Source organism: Haemorhous mexicanus, chromosome 3, assembly GCF_027477595.1.
Source record: "Haemorhous mexicanus isolate bHaeMex1 chromosome 3, bHaeMex1.pri, whole genome shotgun sequence".
NCBI lineage: Eukaryota > Metazoa > Chordata > Aves > Passeriformes > Fringillidae > Haemorhous > Haemorhous mexicanus.
In genome coordinates, this window is record NC_082343.1 from 51751237 (window position 1) to 51774688 (window position 23452).

The 23452-nt window shown below is 37.9% G+C and overlaps 1 protein-coding gene across 9 annotated transcripts in view; it reads left to right on the top strand.

Moving 5' to 3' along the window:
- Nucleotides 1-23452, top strand: part of PDE7B (phosphodiesterase 7B) — a 170256-nt gene that overhangs the window by 44602 nt on the left and 102202 nt on the right. For 2 of the 9 annotated variants that reach the window (XM_059841766.1, XM_059841767.1), the window contains exons 3-4: nt 2848-2927; nt 10170-10236. In XM_059841766.1, the coding sequence (XP_059697749.1) occupies nt 10224-10236 (13 nt within the window). In that variant the 5' untranslated portion in view covers nt 2848-2927; nt 10170-10223. Of the gene's footprint in view, nt 1-2847; nt 2928-2956; nt 2972-7792; nt 7847-10169; nt 10237-23452 lie in introns of those variants that run through there. The other 7 variants (XM_059841762.1, XM_059841763.1, XM_059841768.1 and 4 more) reach the window with 6 other exon arrangements.

The window sequence follows — 23452 nt, forward strand, 5'->3', positions numbered from 1 at the left end:
ACTGAAAAGAGATGATGCCATGTGTATTAGTCAGAATCAAACTGATTAATACTAAAAATGAAACGGGTTGTCTGGTTTTGTACAGACAGGTAGGGGATATATGACAGAAACTCCACCAGTGAAATGTTCACCATGTTGACTTTGGCAGGTAAGAGTGGAAGGTATGAGCAAAGCCAGGCCAAAAGGCAATCTAAGATTATTCCCATGACAACAGAGGTTAACAGGTTAACATTTCTTAATTTTGCAGATGAAGTACAATTCTCAGTTTTCCCCCGAAAAGCAGCATCCACTTGGATAGGGAGTAACAGCAGACATGTCTTTGCCTTTTTGCAAAATTCTTGAGGTTTGCTAGTTACAGCAGGAAGACATCTCTTCAAGAGAATAAATCCAGATGAAGGGAGGGAACCTCGTTCATCTGAGTCCTTCTCTAACCTTCATTTAGATCCCATAAATAGTAGGTGTTGTCTCCTCTTAGCAAAGGCTGAAAGAATAGTAACTACTTCCTTTTTCCTGTTTCTGTTACAAAGAAAGCTGGTTTAGTACAGAGAGAGGCATTCTATGAAATTAATTTGTAGCCTGCCTTTTTGAATAAATATTACCTTTCTTATATAATGTGCTTTACTGTATGTTGTAGTTAAAATGTGAGGTACATTTTTCTACTTTCCTACTTCTTTTTTCTACTGCAAAATTCAGTTCATAATCAAGTCTAAAACTGATGAAAACTTAGTAAGAAAACTTTTTATTGATGAAAACTTAGTAAGAAAACTAAGACTGCCAGGTAAGATGCTTGCAGTAGAGTGACTTTAGAGGTCTCTTAATCTCCAATATGATCAGGATATTGTTTGGATTACACCTGGAAGTGAATTCTATAATAAAATTTCAGACTTGTTTGAAAACCTGCTCTCAAAACAGGATTATGACAGCAATTGCAGATAGCTGTGAAGCTGTGATGGCTTTATTTTCTCCAGACTAGAGATTGATGGCTCTAAAAGACCTTGAGTGCAGACCAGGGAACATTTTGTTCCCATTGAGTGTTTTTGCTGGTTTTTCTACCAGTTGTTTCTGCAGTCTAAACTAAGCCTCTTTAGAATGAAAAGCTTGTACAATTTTTGTAAAGACACTCAACAGGCAAATCACTTGGGAAGGCCTTGGGACTGCCAGAGAAGGAGGATACCTGGGCAATTAATTCCTTGTGTAAACTCCTGGGCATTTCATTCCCTGTGTGAACTCCTATGATGAGTTTTACCACAGTAAAAGAAACATTTGCAGGTACTTTGTCCTTTCCTTTTACCTTCTCAGAGGTAAGCATGGATGTAGTCTTGGCTAAGAGATTATAATCAGAATCTGTTCTGAAGTGAAAGAAAAGAGCAGCTTTGTGCAATACTTGCCAGCAATACACCTATTTAGACTTGATGGTTCCACATATAAAAAAAAACCCACTCTGATTCTGGGAATTATTTTCAGGGAGAAAATTAGTCTTTTTAGAATTACTCCAAAAGACTGCAGCCTTGGAAACAGTAGCTAGTGTGTCAAAATAATGCGGATTTTTGTATCTGAAATATGTTCATAGGGATTACTGCAGTAGCATCTAAGTATTTCCTGATAATACAATGGCATTTGTATGGCTCCAGATGTTATTAGTCCCACTTTGAAAGGTGACAAAGAGACATTAGTACCAATGACTCTTTCTTTTAATACAGAAGACGTTCTTCCACAATGCCTAATATGACAATTTTTGAAACGCAAATTTTTCCTGTCAAAACAACACTTGCTGTTTTTTTAGCTCCATATGTTCTGCACACAGAAACATGGTGTATGCTGGCTGTACTTGAATTTATAAAAGCCATGTTTTCAGTGTTCAGGTCACTCAATTTTTTTTTGTTTGATTTCCTCTTCTAAGCTGCAATGATGTAAGAGTATCGCAGAACCACAGAATGGCTCAGGTTGGAAGGGACCACAGTGGGTCAGCTGGTCCAGTCTCCCTGCTCAAGTATATCTTAGAGCACGTGGCACAGGATTGAATCCAAAGAGTTCTTGAATCTCCCAGTGAGGGAGATACTCAATGAGTATTACACATGAATTCAATAAGTACTTCTAATGAATAGCTATGACTGTAGAAGCATGTGTTAACAAGCTAAATAGATGCCCATTTTTACAGTAAGTGCTTGGTAACATGCTGGACGTGCACCCACAAAATTTTGTTATTGGGCCAATTTTGCAGAACTATTGAAGGTAGCACTTATATATTAATATTGTTTATAGTGGCAAAAGAGCTTAAAAATAAGTACAAGGCAGGAGAGCTCAAAATGTTTGAAAAGCATAACCAGGAGCAAATTTGGGAGTAAAACTGTAAGTGGTTGGCAATAAACCCAGGAGATACTGTGTGACACGAGCTATTCATGTTGTGACACATTGAAATCATCTAAACAGATAATCAAAAGCAGGTCTGTGGCCCCCCTTTGGTGGTGTCCTCTTCGCTCAGAAATTGGGCCCAGGTCTCCTCAGGGCATCATGGAGCCTCCGAGTGTCACAGAAAGGACTTTGTTCATACAAAGTTTTATTTGCCCAGTTCCTTACAGGTGCCAGACAAAGTTACCTTAGGGAAAGAGAGAGAGAGAGAGAGTGAGAAATGAGAAAGGGAGAAAGGTCCCTTTTAACAAGATGGCCAATTCTGCAGTCCTTTGGCAGCTGTCCTTGAGACCCTCCTACCCTCAGACCCAGGCACTGTGTGGTGCACAAGCAGGGAACTAGGGAAAAGTATATTTTCCTGCCTTCTGCCTCTAAGTGCTGTGTTTCCACTTCTGCTGAAGCTGTCAACTTGACAAGACCTTCCACTTTTGTTTTCAGGTTTGTTTGATGACTTCTAACGCTCCCCTGTGTGGTTTGTTTGGTCCAGTGCCAGTTCTGTTACCTAACTCTGCCAGAAAGTGAGTGAAAGCGGTGGACTCATGAACCCATTATTTAATTGTTGGTATGTTTTTGGCATGGGTTGTTTTCACCAGCCCCTGTTCCTTAAAAATTAAGCCCTAAAAGGGTGAAACAGGACTGCCTCAGTACATTCCAATGTTTTAGGGAAGCAGGAGTGCCCAGCTTTGAGAAGCGGGTGGCCACTGGTGCTTGGTGCCGCTCAGGGTGGGGTCAGGGAGACAAGTCTTGTTAGGCAGATGCCTGTGTCAGCTCACTGGCACTCAGTCTTCCTGTCCTTCCTGAGACTGTGCTTTTGTTTGCAATCCATATGGTATGCAGTGGGCACACACAAACAAGCAGGTGCCAAAATCCATCCCACACTGCTCTGAGCAGCCTGAGGAGACTTTTCAGGAGGTTCATTCTCCCACAGACCTTTGATTTGCGTATTGGAGTGAGTGGTGTGTCAGCTGGTGCTTCCAAGGCTTTGATCCAGTAGATAGATGGGAATTATGTGACAAAAACATGTGGTTGAAATTGAGACCTAAATTTTCACAAATTAATCCCATATTTTCCTCCCATTACATATTTCAATAGAAAGTAAAAGTTAAAATGGCTGTGACCATGGAAAGCAACTAGGAGAACAGCCCTGCTCTACAATTCAGAGGAGGAAAGATAATTATGTGGTCCAGGAAATGTTTTAAATACAAAGAACTTTGATGTTTCACATCAGAGCAACAATAAATAGAGAGGACATATTTGCCTTTTCCCTAATATTGACATTTTCCTCCCATCTTCCCTCCTACTTAGAACTGTTTCTGTGGTGGGAGGATCCATTAGGTAATCTAGAGATGTTTTACATTCTTAAATGTAAACTAGAAAATGAATTGTAATACAGATTCATCCCATGGGGGTAAAAAACTAGCTCTTTAATGTTTTTTGGATGATGGCACCCCTTCAGAACATGCCTGAAAGTTGTGCCTCACCCGTTAATGCACACTCGACTGTAACTTACTGCTTAATAAAACCCAACACTTTTATTGCTTAGTAATTCTGGATTTGGCTCCCAGTGTCCCTGTTACAAACAGTTAAAAGTGGGGATGCCGTATTGAAACACTGACAGATTCCCATGGGGGTCAGGGCTGCTGGCGCCTCCCTAATGAAGTCACACGCTGTTAATTTTTTTTTCCTTGACTCAAGAAGAAAACAAAGCAGTTAAACTGCTATATCCATTTTCCAGCAACATTAATCCATTTCAAACCACTCTTAACCATGTTAAATCACAGGTTTGTGATAAAATGAACTGCCTAAAGGTTCACCTCGGGCTATTTAGCCCACAAACAAGATGCTGACTACTGGCAGCAATGGGGGGTTGGCAATTATTGCTCAATTTAGTTGCAATTACTTAGTTTGCTGTGTCTTCTGTTCAGACTAGCTGAGGGTCTACAGCATGGTAGATTCCAGAGTGAAATGCAGTGCCAGGGTTCTGCTGGAGACTGACAGTGACAGTGTTGAAATGTTACTTGAGCAACATGTTTTAATTTCTTGGAGGGAAGAGAAACCATCCCTTTCAGTGGGAAAACTTGGAAAGGGATGAACTCTGAACAAGTCTGCCCAGATATAGCTATTCTACTCTGCAGAAAATCGTCCAGGTGTTAACAGAACCTGAATTTTCAGTTTAAGTATGCCTCAATGCTGATATTAAATAGGGAAGCTGGAAACTTTACCCATGAAATATGGTACAGCTGCAATATAATCGTTGCAATGTAACAATAGCAATTTGAATAGCAAAAAATGTAGCATTCTGGCTTCTAATAGTATTTTAAAGGCAGTCATCAGTATGCTGTGATTACACCATAGTTGTAAGTGGATGGATATAGACATAATACATGCCAGTTCAAGGGAAGTGTAGTTTTTTTCAGCCCAATTTAGTGAAACCCTTAACTTGCCTAATGTAGGTCTAAACTTTCAGGTAAGTATAAGATTTTATCTATAATTATTATGGGAACTGTTACTAAGCCCTTGGGAAATAGTACATAAAACCAATCACAAATTTTTATTGATCTTGGGAATTCCATTAGCTGAAAGATTCTAGTAGTGTATGCTATCAGTGGGAAAGTTTATTCATGTAATTCTCAAACTGTATTCATTATACACACTCCTTCATGTAAGAAAGACTAAGTAAAATTCTTAAAGAATGCAGTCGTCAGTTCAAGATCACATGAATAGAGTAAGCTTCTGCAATTACTGTCTTCAGAGAAAATGGATCAAATATGGACCTGTTAAAATTAAAATACAGTGGGATATAGAGAAAAGGAGCTTTTGTCTCTAAACAGTAAAAACAGTGGCTTTATTTCCTTTGCTAAAGCCAACAAAGACCATGGATAAAGATTCAGCAAAACTCAGAAGTATCTGACATTTAACTGCATCTCAAGATTACAGAGTATCGGTAGGGAACTTCCTTGTTTTGCATAAAAATTGATTTAATCACTAGCAGATGTTATTACAAGGCTTTTATTTTGGGGGAGGTGATAGCAGAAAGGCTTGAGGTAAGAGACATTACACACCAGTCTGCCTTTGTAGCTTCCATACTTCCTTTTGTCCCTGTCAGAGAGGAGAGGCAGAAAGGGAAGCACAATGCCTTGGATATCCTACAGTTCCTATTCCCTGATAGTTTATCAAGTGAATCAACCTTAAAAGGCCTCCCATGCAGCCTGGAGATGAAAGGCATGTGGCCTGACTCTCTGAAATACTGCTTCTAGATTTCAGCTATTTATGAGTGGCCTGTTGTTTTTATGGAAGTTTGCTAAGACTTACAAAGCAGCATTGTTTTTCACACTAGCAGATTTTACATCACTAATCCTTAGGCAAATAGAATGATGTTTTTACATACTAGAGAACATTATTTATGTACTTTTTACAGGTAATGGAGAAAGGAATGTAATAGGAAAACAAAAATAGGAATAACACTAGCATTTTTTTTGCCTCTGAGATTGTCCATTTATTCATAAAAGCATAGAAGCTTTTTGCTCTGCCTTAAATTCTTTTAATCAGTTGTTTTCATGATCACATCTTTTAGCTCTACTTTCTAAAGGAATAAGAAATTATATGCAGTACTCTAGAAAAAAAAAGAAAACAAAAGAAAGAAAGAGAAAGAAAGAAAGAAAGAAAGAAAAAAAGAAAGAGGGAGAGAGAGAGAGAGAGAGCTCTTTCACCACACTACATTGTTATGTGGAATCTACTTCCATCTACTATTGATAAGAGCAAAGCATACTAACTGAAGGTTACTTTAAAAAAAGAAATCAATAGATCCTTAAAAAATATGCCATCAGTGTGCAGTTAACACATCTCCTCTGTTTGGCAGTACAATATTCCCTGTCACCTCCTGTAAAAAGAAAATGATGCAATATTTATTGTCATGTTTGGCTGATCATGTTCATCAAGTACCTCCCTGATTATTGCCATGTTGGAAGAGACATGTTGAACACCATACTCAGGACATGCAGAACAAAACAGATCAGAGTGAAGAAGCCTGTAAATAAATATGGTTCCTACTCCAATAACCTTTTAAACTGGTGTTAAAGAACTTGGTTATCTGCAGCTTAAAAAGGTCAAAAATTACACATGTTCAAATTTCATGTCAGAAAAATTCCTACTATATTTTTAAAACACTATACAATCTAACAAGATTAGAATAGTTAAATGCTAGATCAGTGTTAATTATATGCCTTTAATAAGTAGAAAATTAACATGCCACTTACTGCAATTTTCATGAAAAACACTTTCAGACATTTAATTGCTGAATTTTATCATAGAAAAGAGTTTAGACCCATTTATTTCAATTACTTGATTTGCATCTTCCTCCTTTAAATGAGTAATGCATTAGGTTATCATACAGACAGAAGCTGAATAGGATGACTTCAAAACCAATTTTTCCATAGACAAAATTTTCTCCATAACATTAAAAAAGAAAACAAAACCCCCCAGCAAACTAAGAGCATATTCTGTCTGGGGTATGTACACCCTGTTTATTGCTACATATCTCAAATCCTCAAATGCAGCTGGTGTGAGCCCAGGCATGCTGGAAATGGAAACCCAACCTATGAACGATCACGTAACACCAGAGGAGTAACTTGAGATGCGTTACTGCATTAGTACACAGAGTAGATTTTCCATCCATTCTCTGCATGAGCTTTTTCCTGCTAGTTATGCCCTGCTTTGTTGCAAATTTACTTATACTGTTTGGGTACAGGGCTTCTTGCAGATGGCTGCCCATCTTCCTGTTGTCCCTATTCTCATTTTTCACTTTGTTATATTTTAAGCTCCACTTTCAGCTGCTCCATGATTCAGTCTCTTTTCCATGGGGACATGGAAGTTCCATTCTAGTTTACTACGTTGCAGCTTGTGTAACAGGCTCAATATCATGGCATGTATCTCAAAAAAGGAAGTAGAGAGTAGATAATTTATTAATTCATTTTCTTATATAAGTATAAAAAATTTCACATATGAAATGAATGGCAGGCTGCAATTCTCTGTGAAAATGTATCTCTATCACTGAAAATATTATTACCTGAAAGCACCTATGCTTTCCTTTTCTCCAGAAAGAGAAAAAAAAAAAAACAGTCTAGTCCTGAGTTCTGTCATTCAAAATATATGAATATACAATGACGACTCAGAGGGTTGAATTTTACTTGTGTTTGCCCATTCCTTTGTTGGGTAAAGAAGACCAATTCAAAACACAACAGTTCTTTTAAGATTTTCAACAACAAAGGCTCTCACAGTTCAGGGAAATTGAACACTGGTGGTATTATTTTCAGCAGTGCTGCCTCTGTGAACTCACCAGCCCAACATCCAGGATTGCATATGGCACAGCCAGTCCAACCAATACTGTACTGGTCCAGCCATGAAGCCCAAACTGAGATTTAAAGTATCCCAAACTCAGGTATGTCCAGGGTCATCCCTCCTTCTCTCTCTGCTTTCTGACTGGTCGAAATTAAAAAGTAGAATAACCAGCATCTAATGTCACATTCCTATTTCTTCTCCCTGATAGATTCTTTACTGACTCTATAGCCAGCTTAGATGTTTTCAGGAGGGAATGAGCAGCTGCTGTAAGATTAGTTTGGAAATGGATTGGGTCTGGAGAGACTTTTGGCCACATCTCACAGTACCAACCACAATGTACAAGCAGGCAGAACAAACCTAAATGGGAAAAGGAAGTAAGTCAGTGCAGGAAAAGGGCAGAGGAAGCTTATCCAGCCCTGGAAGGAATGCATAGTACTTGTGGTAAAGTCCCAGTTTAATCCTAAAGATTAAATCTTGAAATCATTCCTCACTTCTTGTTCATGGAAAACATTTGCCAACAGTAAAAATGCACAAACAACCCTATTCTGTGGATGAGCAAAAGTGAGTTCCTGCTGTATTTCTCTGCCATTTTACAAATCTAGGTTTCAGCTAGGTCCTTTTTGACGCTCTGAGCAGTGTGGTAACAGTTTATTTTTCACCCCACTGACGTGTACCTATGAACTTTTACTAGCAACAGAAGTGAAATTGCTACAGAAGCTCTTTCTCCCGGTATTTCCAGCTGCAGTGGTAGTGGTGAAAAATCTCCTAGGCTGACTGTTGTAACATGATTTTCAACCACTTCTGTGGACTGTAGGCATAAAGGGAATTCAGATAAGGCTATGAACTTGTATACAGTTATCTGAATCTTACTTGCAAAGTTTTCCAAGTTCATCCATCATCACAATGGATCCCATGGGACGTTAGCTAGTTCTGGGGAACATTAGCTGTTTTCCCAATTTCATAACACTAGGACTGGTGAGTATTGCTAGATGTTGTAAAACACCATTTGCCAGCCTGAAATGTGATGTTTATATAAATATGTCTGGAACATACAGTACCTCTGAGGGACTGAATCAAAAATAACCAAAGGTTTTCACAGAGCACCATAATTCCAGGGTGAAGTGGGCAGTGAATTTTGACATGCTTTCTACCATCTGTGTTTCTCTAAGTATGCTTGCTTGAGAAGAAGCAGCTGGGAGACTTCTGTGAAAAGATGGCTATATTTTAGCATTCTTCTCAGAAGAATAAATCTCAAGTTTCCTTTTCTCCTGACAGGGAGCTGGTATAAGAGCATTCGTAAAATTAACTTTGAAATGCAAGGTGTTGTTTTTCTTTTTCATTGTTTCTGTAGTATGTGTTCCCACCTAGGAAGGTTAATACAGGCATCTGTTTGCTCTTTTTAGATGTAATGATATATAAAAAGACTGTGTGGGACTTTTGTTTGTTTATTTCTGTTTATTTCAGTGTGAGGGAGGTGAAAAGTTTTTAACAATAGTGAGTTCCAAATGTGTTGTTCATTTATGAAACTGCTGCTGTGTTTCATCTTCTTTGATGTTCTGAGGTTTACTTACCTGATTTGTAGATTTTAATATTTGCTGCAATGTCACTTTTATTAATTAAAAGAAAGCAAAAAAACCAAAAAAACAGTTCTAACAACTTCACCATAGGTGCTGAAAAGGAGAAAGTAAGTAAGTGAGAGAAAGAAAAAGGAAGGGAAATGGACAGCTCTCAATTATTATTCCAAACTTTACTCTGCTTTTATTCCCATTTGGTCCTGGGTACCAAAACCTTAAGAAGATAAAGAAGTATAAACCACTTTTACCTAGAAAATATGAGGTTGTCCTTAAGCCCCTCTCATGAGCTTTGAGTGTAGTGATACAAAACTGAATCATTTGTGTAGCACCTAAAGAAACCACCAGTGAAGTTGGTGGGATCTGCCCACTGATTGTCTTTAATTGAAGCTGGGTCACACCCATATGCCACACCGATTATGTTTGTCCTGGCAGCTAAACTGACATGCCTGTCTGCATAAACTCAAAAATGATATCTTGTATTTAAAAACATAACACTTCTGTATTCTGATCAATACTCTAATGTTCCTAGACTGGGAATTTACAAGGAGACAATCATCCTCAATGATAGGGGCAGACATCAGTCTTAGCTTAAGACAGATCTAAGGTAGTAAGACATTACCTAGAGTTTTCCTCAGCAAACACCCTGGAGTACAGCATTGATCCATGCTGACACATTTGCAACAACCATTTTTTCTCAAACTTTGGCTACTTGCAAAGACTTTCATTTTGATGTTTTTACAATGTGTCTTGAATATCTCTAGCTCCAAAACATAAAGAGAGGTATCAGAGGATGAGGACAGGGGTACTATCACAGAGACTTTAATGAAATATATATTTTTTTTTCCCCAGAGGTGCGGAGAAATCTCATTTGATAGTCCTGACCAGAATGCCAAATGTGTGCGCATGCTAGGTAAGGGTAAGAATCTCTTCCTTTTTTTATTCTAATGTATGGATATGGAAATATGTTTAATTGGGAATTTCTTCCCAAAAGTACGTGATAATGACCATGATGATCCACAATGGCATTTGCATAGCGCATCCACATATAGTTCTCATGAATATATTCTTTGCAATGAACTTTCAATTATTTAAACAAAGTACATATATTCCAGTAGTGTCCATGTGCATAGACGGAAGTATAGCAGTACCAACACTGTAATTGGAAGCTCTGGTGAGCTAAAGTCCAGAAATCATATTCAAAAGCTGAAAATCTGTACTTCTAAAGACAGTATTAATTCCACAAGCATGTATCAAAAGTCTCTAAAGCAGACCTTCAGCTGCATCTGTCAGGGAAATTTCAGTCAATACGATTTTACATATTTGCACTGGAGTAGCTTTGTAAAAATTCATATTAAGTAGAAGTGCCTATTCTTTAGAAACAATGCAGAAATATTCTGCTATGTTTCACTAATTTCTGTGACCAATTTCATTGTGGTTGTTTGTTTTGCCTACAGTGCCAGTACTGAAACATTAATAATTTGGCTAGAATCACAGTGAAAGGCAGGGAATAAGTGTCTAAAATCCTAAGAGATAAAGTTTACTCAGAAAACAAAAAAATGAAATCACAGAACACTTACAGGATTAAGCCTTAAATTCCGAAGACCTTTGACCTGCCAGGGAAGAGATAAATATATGCTGTAAATTAGAGCATTGCATCTATTAAAGTGAAGATTGAAATAACCACAATTTTTGAAACTGAAACTGGCAATGTCTAGGAACTTAATTCCCATCTGGGTGCATAGCTGTGCTCTGTAATAACAGATTATGTGGTTGTTGTTTAGATTCATTAAATCCTATTGTCACAAAAGACTATAATTGCTGCAGAGGAAATCTGTCATGCTTGTAGTGCACAGATCCCAACAGATGAACTGACACAATGGGCCATAATGATCTGTTACATCAATGATCCATGGTTAGAAGTCCTTAATGGAACAAGCTGACAAAAAAAGATACACTTGTGATCCTTTATCATGCCAATTATAATCTACAGTGTAAATACAACTGAGTTCCTAATACTCTAGTTCTAAGGAAGTTATAACCATGCAAATGTTATTATGCGTTAGGGGGAAGAATGGGGGATGGGAGAGAGGAGAACAAAAAACATCCCTTCTGCATGGGTTAGTTCATAATTTCATTTGGCATTTTTAGAACAAGTGAGTCCAAAAGTGGGACTTTGACTTCCCTCTAAGTGCAAACAATTCTTTAGGAGAAGTGAGAAGAACAAGATCTTGTTTCCATTACATGTCCTCTTATCTATGTCTTGTAGTATATACATGTACAAGAATGAGAACATATGCTGTGCTGTGTAAGGAAACTGCTAGGAATGTAAAAATGACTCCAAGAGCACATGCCAAAGCTGTAATTGATTCTCAGAGGTTATGGCTCTTGTATTACTTTGCCTGTATATATTTCGCCTGCAATTGTTATTTTTCAATGTTGCTAACAAATTAAGGACTGTAGTGTCATATACACCATAGAATTTTTCATTTCACCCCAAGGAATTTCAAATCATGTATAGAACTGAAACTATTCTAAGCACAACTTGTATATTCCAGAGCTGGCTCTGTAAGACGTGCAGAAAGAAGAAACTAACAAGTACAAACACAGCAGAAACTATGGTTTCTCTGAGAGTGACTGCTGGAGACAAGCTCCATTTTGTCTCAATTTATCACAGAAATCTTTGTGGTGCTAGTAGTGCTGTAAAGCCAGAGGGTGTCCATTCTGGACACCTTTCCTTTCATACTGAACTTGTAGGGAAGAGCAGGAACCAGAAACTGTGCAGCCAAAAAGGTCTGAGACTTTGTGTTGAACATGTCATGCAGTGCCCAGTCTCATATTTTACAAGGGAGTTGAATTTCCAAGAGAATGCAACACAGTTTGCCACTGATCAATGCAAAGATGACATTATTAATGTCTGTGGGTGTAACCAGTGAACAAAGCACAGCGTGCCTTCAGAGAGGGACATCTTTCTTGGCTGCTCTGTCTTTGAAATATGCTGAAACTGTCGTGCTGTCATTTAATGTAACAGTGACACAGTGCTGACAGAAATCTAGAGGGCAAGTCCCAGCAACTGCAAGAGGATAATTACCCCAGCAAGAGAAAAAACACAGGAGCCTGGAGTACTGACTGTATTTCTTCAGGGATCTTTGATGCAAGATCAGTCCATATTTGAAACTGCACATTATTGAGCTGCACTCTAAAATGGCAGTAGCTGGTTTTGTCAGAAAATGTCTGTATCTGCTTTATACTTCTGGTTCTGGGCTAGCCTCACGTCTAGTTTTTTAGAAGTAATGCCAGTCTTGCCACTGAGTCCACATTCATTGAGATTATGTGTATGAAGTTCTTTTTCTGTAATGGTTGAGGAGGAGGGGTTTGCAGTAAAAATCCTGTCTTCTGCTAAAAAACAGTAAATAATAGATTAAAAAATGCCAAAATGCTTACAATGCCTAGAGTGAAGTTGGATAACTTTCCAAGGCCCTGACTAGATACCACTCAACCTGAATTAAGAGCATAGAAACAGCCTAATGCCTCATCTTTCAGTATCAAAGTGATGGATATTTATAATTCAAGTGTAAAAACTATTAACAAAATTAAATGGTCACTTAGCAGTGTTTCCTGAGGATATAAAAGGTAATAGCTATGTGCTCTGACCAGAATATATTTAGTGTTAGCGTAATTATCTGCACTAAAGTCATTACAGAAAATTATGTTCTGCCTCTTATTTTTTGTACTGTGCTTGTCTCTTCACACTTTTATCTGTGTCATGATTTAATCCCAGCTGGCAACTAAGCAACATGCAGCCACTCACTCACTTTGCCCCGGAGTGGGAGCTGAACAGAAAAAAGTAAAACTTGTGGGCTGAGACAGGAACAGTTGAATAATAGAAACAAAATATAATAATAATAGTGGTGGTAATGAAAAAGAGGGAGAGGAATAAAACCCAAGAGAAACAAGTGATGCACAATACAACTGCTCACCACCTGCTGACCAAAGTGATCGGCAGCTCCCAGCCAACACCTCCCCCCCACACACAGAAACACAAGTTTATTTCCTGATCATCATGATGCTGTATGATATGGAACATCCCTTTGGCAAGTTTGGTGCACCTGCTCACAGTCAGAGTACAGGAAAACAAAAACTCCTTTACCTAGAGTGAGCTCTACTGAACAAAAACTATAGCATCAGTGTGTTATCAACAACATCCTGATAGTAAATTAAAAACACAGCACCGTATCAGTTACAAAGAACAAAATTAACTCCATCCCAGTCAAAACCAGGACAATGTGTTATACCAGTTAAAGCAACACAACTTTGATAACTGTCACATAATAATGTTGGTCAGTGGCCTACCTTAGCCCATTGAAGACCTGAAGTGTTCAGAAGATCCTAAATATATCACAGCTTTCTTGAGTGTGGCATTGGATAATAGTTTGAACCCTGCATATCCATTGTCCTTCAAAAAATGGGTAGATAAGTGCTTCCTCACTTAGTAAAAAGAAGAATAAACTTATAAGTACAATGAGAAGCTGACATTCTAAAGTAATATACGTAATGAAAATATTACACTGTCAACAGAAATGTGTTATCAGAGGTTTCCCTTGAATCTCCAAGTCTGTCAGGAGACAATGGCAGATCATCAGCAAGATCTTCCAGGACAAGGAAGAAAATCTGAACTGATCTGCTTAAATTGGAACTGTTATCAAGTTAGTGAGGGCACTTGGCCATGAAAAAATTGTCTGATAATGCTGAACAGGGTGTCAAAAAATGTTTGCTTTATGCTGCATTCTGGAAGTTAGAGCCCTGGGCTCCCCATGCTCCTTACCTTTAATGATATTGACTTAAAAAATTATAGCTAGCACAAAAAATGAGATTATAGAAATGTACTCACTAGCACTCAGAGATTCTGTCTGATAGTGAGTACATTTATCAGTTATCAGTCTAGAGATTCATTTTATGAAAGGCAGAAGGGAGCTGTCCCTCTCCCTGGAGCACCCACTGCTATTTTCAATGGCACAACCTGAGGTTAATTTTTCCCATATGCAGACAGACATATTCTGGGCTCAGATATGACACAGTATCATATCATGCAGAGATAATTGGGTTAATTTGCTGTGAAAATTGCTGGTTGGATGCCTAAGCTAATTAACTCTGCTGGGAAGGATTGCTTTTAAGAGTCCAAAGTTAACGCAACTTAACCGGTTCTCACTTCCTTAACTAGCTCAGTTAACAAAGTTAACTTAGTAACCTCTACATGGCACAGCACAGAGTTCTAAGAACCTGTCCTGGATAAAATAAGTTCCCATAGCTGGCTCTAGGACTAAGAAGCAAAAAGGTCTGCCAACTAGAAGAGAAACTTCAATTTTTTTTTTTAATATATATATATATATATTTTATATATATATATATATATATATATATATATATATATGCAATTTTGTTTATATAAATAATTACCTGTTTATACAGAATAGATATGGTTATCCTTATATGGTGTTTAGAAAATAGGTAGTTGTACTCATCACAACACATACAAAATTAAATTATCCCTTTGGTTTTAATCTGTTCAACATGATTGATGATAGTGTAGTCGGGGGGATGGATGACAAGTGCAAATTATTTAGTTTGCTACTTCAGCAAGAAGTCTTTTACCACCAGATTTAGTCTTTACTCCTTAATGAAATGCTGGGCAGATTTTGAAGAGGTCACATCTCTTGTTGGCCAACTGCTGTCTGCACAAATCTTTCCAGGGGAAATGTGAATCGCCCTCCTCTAGGAGCTGTTTAGTAAGATTAAAACACAAGCCTTCCAGATGCCCCATGGCAAAAGGCTGAGGTGCTTTCTTTTCATTACTGTAAATTCCATGCAGACAGAAATTATGTGGCTGAGTTTTGTTTCCCATTTGGTGCAGACTTGATCCTTGCAAAAGCAGACAGATGAATCTTGCTTGGAATAAAAGCAGTTTCCTCACAAATAGCTGTTTAAAATTAATCAAAAAACAACAAAAACAACAAAAAAGCAATTATTAAAAAAAAAAACTGAGGTAGTACCTTTTTATTTTAATTCTCCAGACTACTAGCCCATAACTTTGTTGCTTTGAGGCAACAAAATTTTTCATATTCCAGCACAGAGAGGTGTCTACCTCCCTCATCTCCCCAAAAAGTTGGGGTTTTTTTTCATACTTCCACCATTTATTGCCTATGAAGAGTTATGGGTAAACGAATTGGCATTTAGCCATTAAATTAGTTTTGTGGATCCAGCTTCAGTCTTGGTGGCTCTTTGCCCACAGCAGGAAAACACCACACATTTGAACAGAGTTGGCAACCACAGCTTGAGAGAGAGAGACATTACTGGAATAACAACTGTGTTGAAAGCCAGGAGAGAGGGGTACTGGCAAGGCTCTGGCTGGCTGGTCCCTGCCTTATATAACCATTGCAGGCACCTTCACTTGTGGCAGGAAAAAAAAAATCTATTATAACTTTGACAAACTTGATCAGGTAAATTACCAAATAACTTAATGGGTAAAAACCACTGAAGAGTAATTAAATGTGTCAACTTGCCCTGCAGCAAAGAGAGAAAAAAGAAATGAGGCATGTAGTCAAATGGTTCTACACTGACGAAGAACCTGTGAGCCATTCCTGGAGCCCTTGCTGACATCATTTGAAATGTGACCCTGTATCTCTTGCACATGCAAAACTTCTGCTGCAACTGATAGTCATGCATGAGCAATGGTGTTCTAAATAGCCAAATGTATGGACTATTTATATCCCAGTCACTTGAAGACTTACACCTGCACTTGACCTTATGCAGACTTCAGACTTAGTATTCTGTCTGTGCAAATGAGATGCAAATAAACACATGAATTAATTTTTGTGAAATTAAGCAATGTATATCTATTGGGAAAAGGCCCACAGTCTACAGTGACTAGGAAGAAATCCATGCTTGTTGCTACACGGCCCATCAGGATCACTCAGAAATTCATAGCTGTCGGAAGGGAGAGGCTTAGGATGTCTGCTACAAAAAGATAGGCTTCTATTCCATGAGCAGCTTGCAACACAGGATGAAGAGAAGCAGGTTTTTTCCATTTATAAAGCAATGGTATGAATGCATACAGAAAGATAAACACCATGTCTCCTTTTGATATCCTGTTAATGTAGATAAATTCAAATTTTAACATATAAGTCAATGCTTCAGATTTTTCCCTTATATTCCAACTGCTACTCTCTACCAACAATTTATTCTGATGAGAACAGGATTGTATAGACAGGACCTATGGAACTGTAGTTCTTCTACCCAACTGAGTAGAGATCTTCAAATAACTTCTAACACTTTTCCCTTTTTCCTCTAAAATAGCATTCCAGTATATTAATACAATTTAATAATAAGACTTAACTCTTGATACTGCAACTATGCTTGTAAATGAATTTTAAAAAGTGATTTCTCTGTGTCCTTACCACCACTGAAACAGAGGCCTATTGCTCCTTCAAGTCAACTCCTCCCGAGCTGACTGTGTCTTCCTGGAAATGCATTTTCTAAATCTCACCTGTTTTCTCCGAGAACTCTCACGACTTGTTGGCCATAATAGCAGAGAGCAGACTAGATTTGGGCTATCACCAAGTGGTGATGTGGAAGGCTGAGATGCCAGGCTGCCACTCCAATGGGAGCGTTGCTTGGAGACAAAGTGGCAAACCAGCAGGCATGAGGCCACAACAGCAACTCCTTTGTCAAGGACTCTTTGGTGTACACACACCATCATCGTGCCACTTTGTCCCCATGTTACAGTCTCAGGCTAAACAAGTAGGAATGCTTTGTCTGTACTATGATAAGATTTTTGCCTAAAATCACAAAGAATGTAAATATCAAATCCAACTTTTACTTTCATGACCATTTGATTACTTCGGGTAAGAATCCATTAAAAAAAATTTAAAAAATTAAAATTTCTGATGCCCTAAGAATATTTTAAAGAGCAGCTCTCTAATAACATCTTATTATTCAAGTAATTTTGATCTAATTACTATTTTAGGTAATTATATAGGCTGGTAGTTGAGTGACAGTGACCACCTGTTTATCCTGTTCTGTCCTGTAAATCAGGTCAGACTGAAACTACTTCTCTTGCAGTATTCTACCTTTTAGAAGCGTGCTGAAGGAGACAAAAACTGGCCTTGTCCTTTTAAGCATGTGCATAGAACACTTTTCTAAATTTAATTTAGGGTTCTTGGTTTTCTATTGCATAAACATTAACTTGAATCATATCTAGTTTTATCCTATGTCTGAACCTGATACAGGAAAGAGATGGGAGTATCAGGGCACTTGTAGAGAATGCAGAAATGAGGATTTGGCAGCATCTATATAATGTAAGCACAGCACAATGGCTTTCTGGAGAAGAGAGTGTTACTGTGTTGCCCATGTCTGCAAAAGCTATTCATTTGGACCAGGAGATCCAGCTGAGATTCAAAACCTCAAGAGATGACTAAAAAAACCCTCCAGTCCCACAACTAGAGACACCCCAAACCCCTGACTCTTCAGCTTGTCTTTCTATCAAAAAGGTTTTTTGACTTGCCTGAGAATTTCAGAAAAAGCTACAGGTCTCCAACTTCCTATCCAGAAGTTGCACTCAAAGCATGCCTACAAATACCTGCAAATTCTGCCAAGTGTGTCCCTTTTTGTCCAAAGCATGTTGCAAACAGAAGGGTCTGTTCTGCTGCCCATTTATGTAATAATCTAGTGAGAGGTTAACCTTTTAATTCTGAACTTTCATCATCCTTAGATAGTTAAACCTCCCAGCACTCACTTTTTTCTTACCTACCAAAATAAAGGCAACAGAGGTTGGGATTAAGTGCACTCTGTTCCCTCCATTGACCCTGCACATAGACAAATGCTGGCTCTGGCTCCAGGAGGATAAGAAATAGCCCCCTGCATCTGGGGGAGCACACACATGTAAGACAAGGAGAATCCTGAATTTTGTTTCACAGACATTTCCTTTTTCTTTTTTCTTTAACTAAGCCTTCTTAGAAAAGCAGAGGAACAGTGGCTTGATTGATTTACTTAAGATGATCTCATATGTTGTTTCATGGTATTTGTCACATGAGTTATTGCTGATCCCCTTTTGGAAAATAGATTTCAAGTGCCTATTCACTCTGCTTCCTCACAGTTTGATTTTTCCTCATGTCTAACCTCGTGCCCAAACATGGACTGCATCCACGTAGTTTCCCGTCTTCTTTGTCCAAAGTGTTATGAGTGGGTTGTGTTCACCCAAAGTACTTGCTGTACAGAAAATTGCTGTGACTAACCACATTGCTATAACCGTGTTCTCTCAAAAGATGGGGAGGGAGAAAAGGATCTCCAAACTGGGGACCAAACTGAAGAAGAAAACACTTATTCATAGTTTTACATCAGCCATCCCTTCATGATAGCATACACGTGATGAAATCTCCAGAGCTAAACTTTTCAAAATTAGATTTAAAAGGTTCAGATTTTTAATTTGTGGTTTGAGCTCATCTCCAGCAATTAATCTTTGCTTCTTTAATTATTACTTGGTGATACCTTGGAATTTCACAGACTCTGCAATGTCCTCCAGATTTTTGTGTAGCTACCCTTAGTAAGAGTGATTTATGTCTGAGAAAGCCATGGAATTCCTGTGCTATCAAGCACTCAGTTCCTGACTGTACATGCTCATAAATTTCTCAGATTAAGAAGGCTTTTTCCTATATTCTGCTCTGCTCTGTATTATAAGGATGTCTCAAGTTCTGGAGTGAAACATTTTTGCTGTTCTGAAATGTTGTTAATAATTTTCTCATTGTTATGGAGAACTGGCAGTGTAATATTTGTAGGAATTTTTTTCACCTCTAGTATAAAAAATAAAGCTACCAAATAAAACCCTGATGTTCTTTTGCCTGGTTATCTGGGTAACTAGTTTTCCTTGATGGTTTTAGCTTCCTTTTCCTTTTTAAATTTTTATAATATTAAAATATAATTTCTAATTATAATCTGTTGTCTTCTGATATATCTCATACTTCTTAAAGCATTAAGTTGTTTTCTTAGATCGTCTGTTGATCATCAAACTACTTAAGCATGTATTTACACATATCATTGGAGCCAAAAAATGAGTAGATTGAAATAAGTTTGCATGCCAGGGTCAGTCACAGTGTCTAGCACTGTGCATGCTCAAGCATTGAACTGATCCAAACACTTGAGGCTCTGGGCTTATGAAATCATGGAGTGTGACTGTGAATATTGGTAGTAAATGATGGAAATTCTGTTTAGCAACAAGAAACGGAATTTCTGAATCGCAGCTGGCTATGCCAAGAAATTAATGTATTTCTTACAGAAAAGTTCAGAGAGTTCTCCTACTGGAATTCCCTCACAGGGCATTCTTCTCACTCTGCAGAGGAAATAGTGCTGAAGACAGCTGGGATGCAATTCATCTAGCAGAATGTCTGTAAACATCTTAAAAAACTTAAAAGTCTACAGCCATCATCTAAGCATCCCTTTTGTAGTGGAAAAGGACAGGAAAGAGGTGCTTTCTTCAGACTTAGATATCTAAAGCTGGTCTGAGGAATCATACTCTCCCCACTGACTCCTCAAGAAAGTGAAGTGTAGATGAGAGCAATTGGAGGAGAATAATCTTACTACTGGAGTACAGATATTGTTTTTCGTGGTGTTCAAAGCTCTCAGGTTTAAAGTGGAGGGAATAATAAATAAACAGGCTGACCAACCTCATCTGCAAGATAATTATTTTTTTAAACATAAAATCAAGTCTCAAGTTTTAAGAATATTTGTAGAAGAGTATTTGTGGGAAATTGTTTTTACTAACTGAATTCTTTTCCTCATTGCTTTTGGGAAGTCTTCATTTCTCTCTCTCTCCCTTTGACATAGCTGCAGGACCTTTTCTGACATCTGAATAGCTCCTGAATTTGAGTTGAATAAAGTAAATTGAAAACATGACAAAGGATTTTTCAAATGCTTATGGAATCCAGCATGCTGTCCCATGGGAAAAAAATTTGACTGTATGGTGAAATCTTTAGATATGAAGACTAAATTCTGCCATTAATGTGTCAAATATGGTTTTGATTTTCATAACATTGTGAATATCAACTCACAGTAAATGTTTTATGGAGACTACTCTATAGCTTATTTTTGTAAAGAAAGTGTACCCATTAGTGTTTTAGATCATCTCAGGAGTATGTTCTTGAAATCCTATTCCAACATGCTGCAAATTCTGCTTTGCCTTATGAAGCAGTCCAGGAATAGACAAACTGGAAAACTTTCACATGTAATAGAGCAAGCCCTGTGCTCTGGGAGCACTTCTAGTGCATTCTAGCTGCTCCTAGACATCAAATCCATGGATATAGATTAGAAGTAGTCCAAACAAAATCCTCCAAAGCTTACACAGTGCAGATCAGGGGGCCTCGGCTGTGGCTGTTTAACTCAGCCAATTTGCTTTTCTTGTGCTCCCGCTTCTCTCAACCTTGCCAGAGCCAACACCCATTGGGACTTCAACCCAACAGTTGCTCCAACATGCAGACTTCTGTAGCCACATATGACCTTCAGGACCATTCAGCTCAGTTAAGATTCAACTGAGGGTGTTTAGGATGTATACAATTCATAATTTATGACAAAGCGTGTGTTTGTCATTTGCCTGCTTCAAGTACACAAGCCATCAATTAGTGCACACAACCTACAACTTTATCAGATATTTGTCTTATACACTCATATGAGGACAGGTTTATGGGGTATGGCAAATGTGATTTAGTCCAATGAGAAATCTGTCCTTTTTGAAACATATGGTAAAATGATTTTTAAGTCTAGATCAGGATTTCACACTGAGCTTATAGATCAATACAGAGCAAATTTAATTTAACACTTAATTCAAAGGAATTATTCATATTGCAAAGCTTTGTTTATTGACATACAATAATGAGATCTTCACATTTCATTCATGCATATATAGGACAAATGATAATTGACATATCTTTTTGTTTTATAACAGAGATTGCTAATGAAAGGACTCAGAAATACTGGGATCATACACTTTATTAGTAGACTTAGAAGAAAGCAAGGATTAGTGGAATAGAATTGATTTCTCCATCTGAAAACAGTGCAATAAACTGACAGCAGAATTGTATAACATGTTCATATTGAGAAGCATATTATCCTGCTGACAGAAGAAGGGACAGTTACTTTCAGTGTCTTTTCAGTTAGATAACCATATGTAAAGATAGCCCATACATATATACATGTATATATACACGTTTGTCCTCTTACATCTTTTGTTAATAAATAATGCATGAACATCCTCTTAAAAAGAAGCCTGTGCATTTCCATCCCATGAGCTATATTTCAGATTTCAACAAAAGTAGGAAGACAAATTTATAGTTAAGATACATGACTTAAGTCCCAGAATGCTCTGGAACCTTGATGGTTGAGATAGGAATTTGTCAAGAGAAGGGTCATTGTCTGAGAAAGAGAGAGAAATTTTACTTTCCTCACCTCTAACTGCCCTGTGAAGATTTTCTAACAAACCTAATTTCTTTAACTATTGGTATCCAAAGTTTTTACATTTACAGACTTGGGGCAGTATCTGCAATACAGAAAACATCACTGTAAACTGGTATTATTTGGCTTGGCTTTGTAAACCTCAAACAGAATTGCCAAAACACTCAGCCACTCTGTAAATATTGAATTAAAATCACCATGGAACTTCTCCTATGGAAAGAGTTGTGAAGATGTGAATGTAAGTTAAGGGGTAACATAAATTATTCGGGTCCCCAGCTAGCAGCTACATGATGTAACAACAATGGCAGTCACTGACAGAGTTCTGCTGGGAAGGGAAGATGAATGGGAGATGCCTCATTGTAATTTCTCGTTATCAGCAGGGAGTGTAACAACAGACATTAATCCACTGGTTTATCACAGCTAATAAATAATATGTCCAGGGAGCTACCACATTAAAGGCACAAGTGCAATTGCTGCCATTGTACATTTGTCCTAGAGGGCTCTTGAGGCAAGTGCATGTCATAATACTTAAGAAACCAGAAGAATCCAAATTTGCATTACTTTAATTATTAACATATTTCACTTTTCTTTAAAAAAAAGGAATTGAATAAATCGTGATGTCAAATCTCATTTATTTTCTGCTCTTTGAGAACAAGACTCAAGGCTTTTGAAATCTGTGTATTATTTGTTTCACGGGGGAAAATGACATTATAATAGCCCTAAGAACAGTTTACAGAGAAAATGCTGTTGGTTTTGGATATTTTTATTTTAATCCAAACCAGTTTTTCTGTGCCATGAAGGAATCTGTGTTTTGTTTAGGCAGAACCATCTTAGATACCACAGTTGCTTCAAATTGTGCAGCTCTTTGAGACAAAACAAAGTCTCTTGATAATTGATGACTGAATAAACAAAGAGGAAACTGGAGGCAGATGTTTGCTGGAAAGCTTTCTGAAATCCTAGAATGGGATGGGGGAGAGTCTGATTTTGATTTTAATCAGAAGCACCACAATTCTCTCTTCACCCTGAACATTTCCTACTTGGCATTTTTTGTTCCTAATCTTTGTTGAGGGAGGGTGCTGCTGATGTTTAATTTTAAGTGAATTTCCAGTAGTACATCTAGAAAGGTTTTAGGCTGGCAGCTGTGCAGCCTCAAGCCCTCCCTCTGCAAAACAGCATAAATCCCTCTAACACTGTCCTGCCAGAAATCATCCTCTTTGAAATGGAAAGATCATCTGCAGGAATTACTAAGCTACTAGCACCTTCATCCATCTGGTTTTTGTATTCTCACTGAAGCTGCCTCGAGAGTAACAAGATGTGATGCAGGATCTCATATTATGGACATATTTAACTCCCTTGGTGGGAGCTGCACCAGAAGTTTAGGTTCACACAGGCAGGGCCTATCATTCAGTTCCTGTCCTTATTTTTGCTGTCACTGTGCCCGCTTCTTTTCCACTGAAAAACTTGACTGCTTTTGACAGCAAGTGTACACCTAAGCTGGCTGGAAGAAGAATTACTTCAGAAATGTTTGAAAAAAATCATATTCCTGAAATTAGATCTTGTAATTACATTTCAGATGAAAACTTTTGACCCAAATCCAATAGCTTTTAGTGAAATCCTTTGGCTGGTAACAAGCTTTAGAT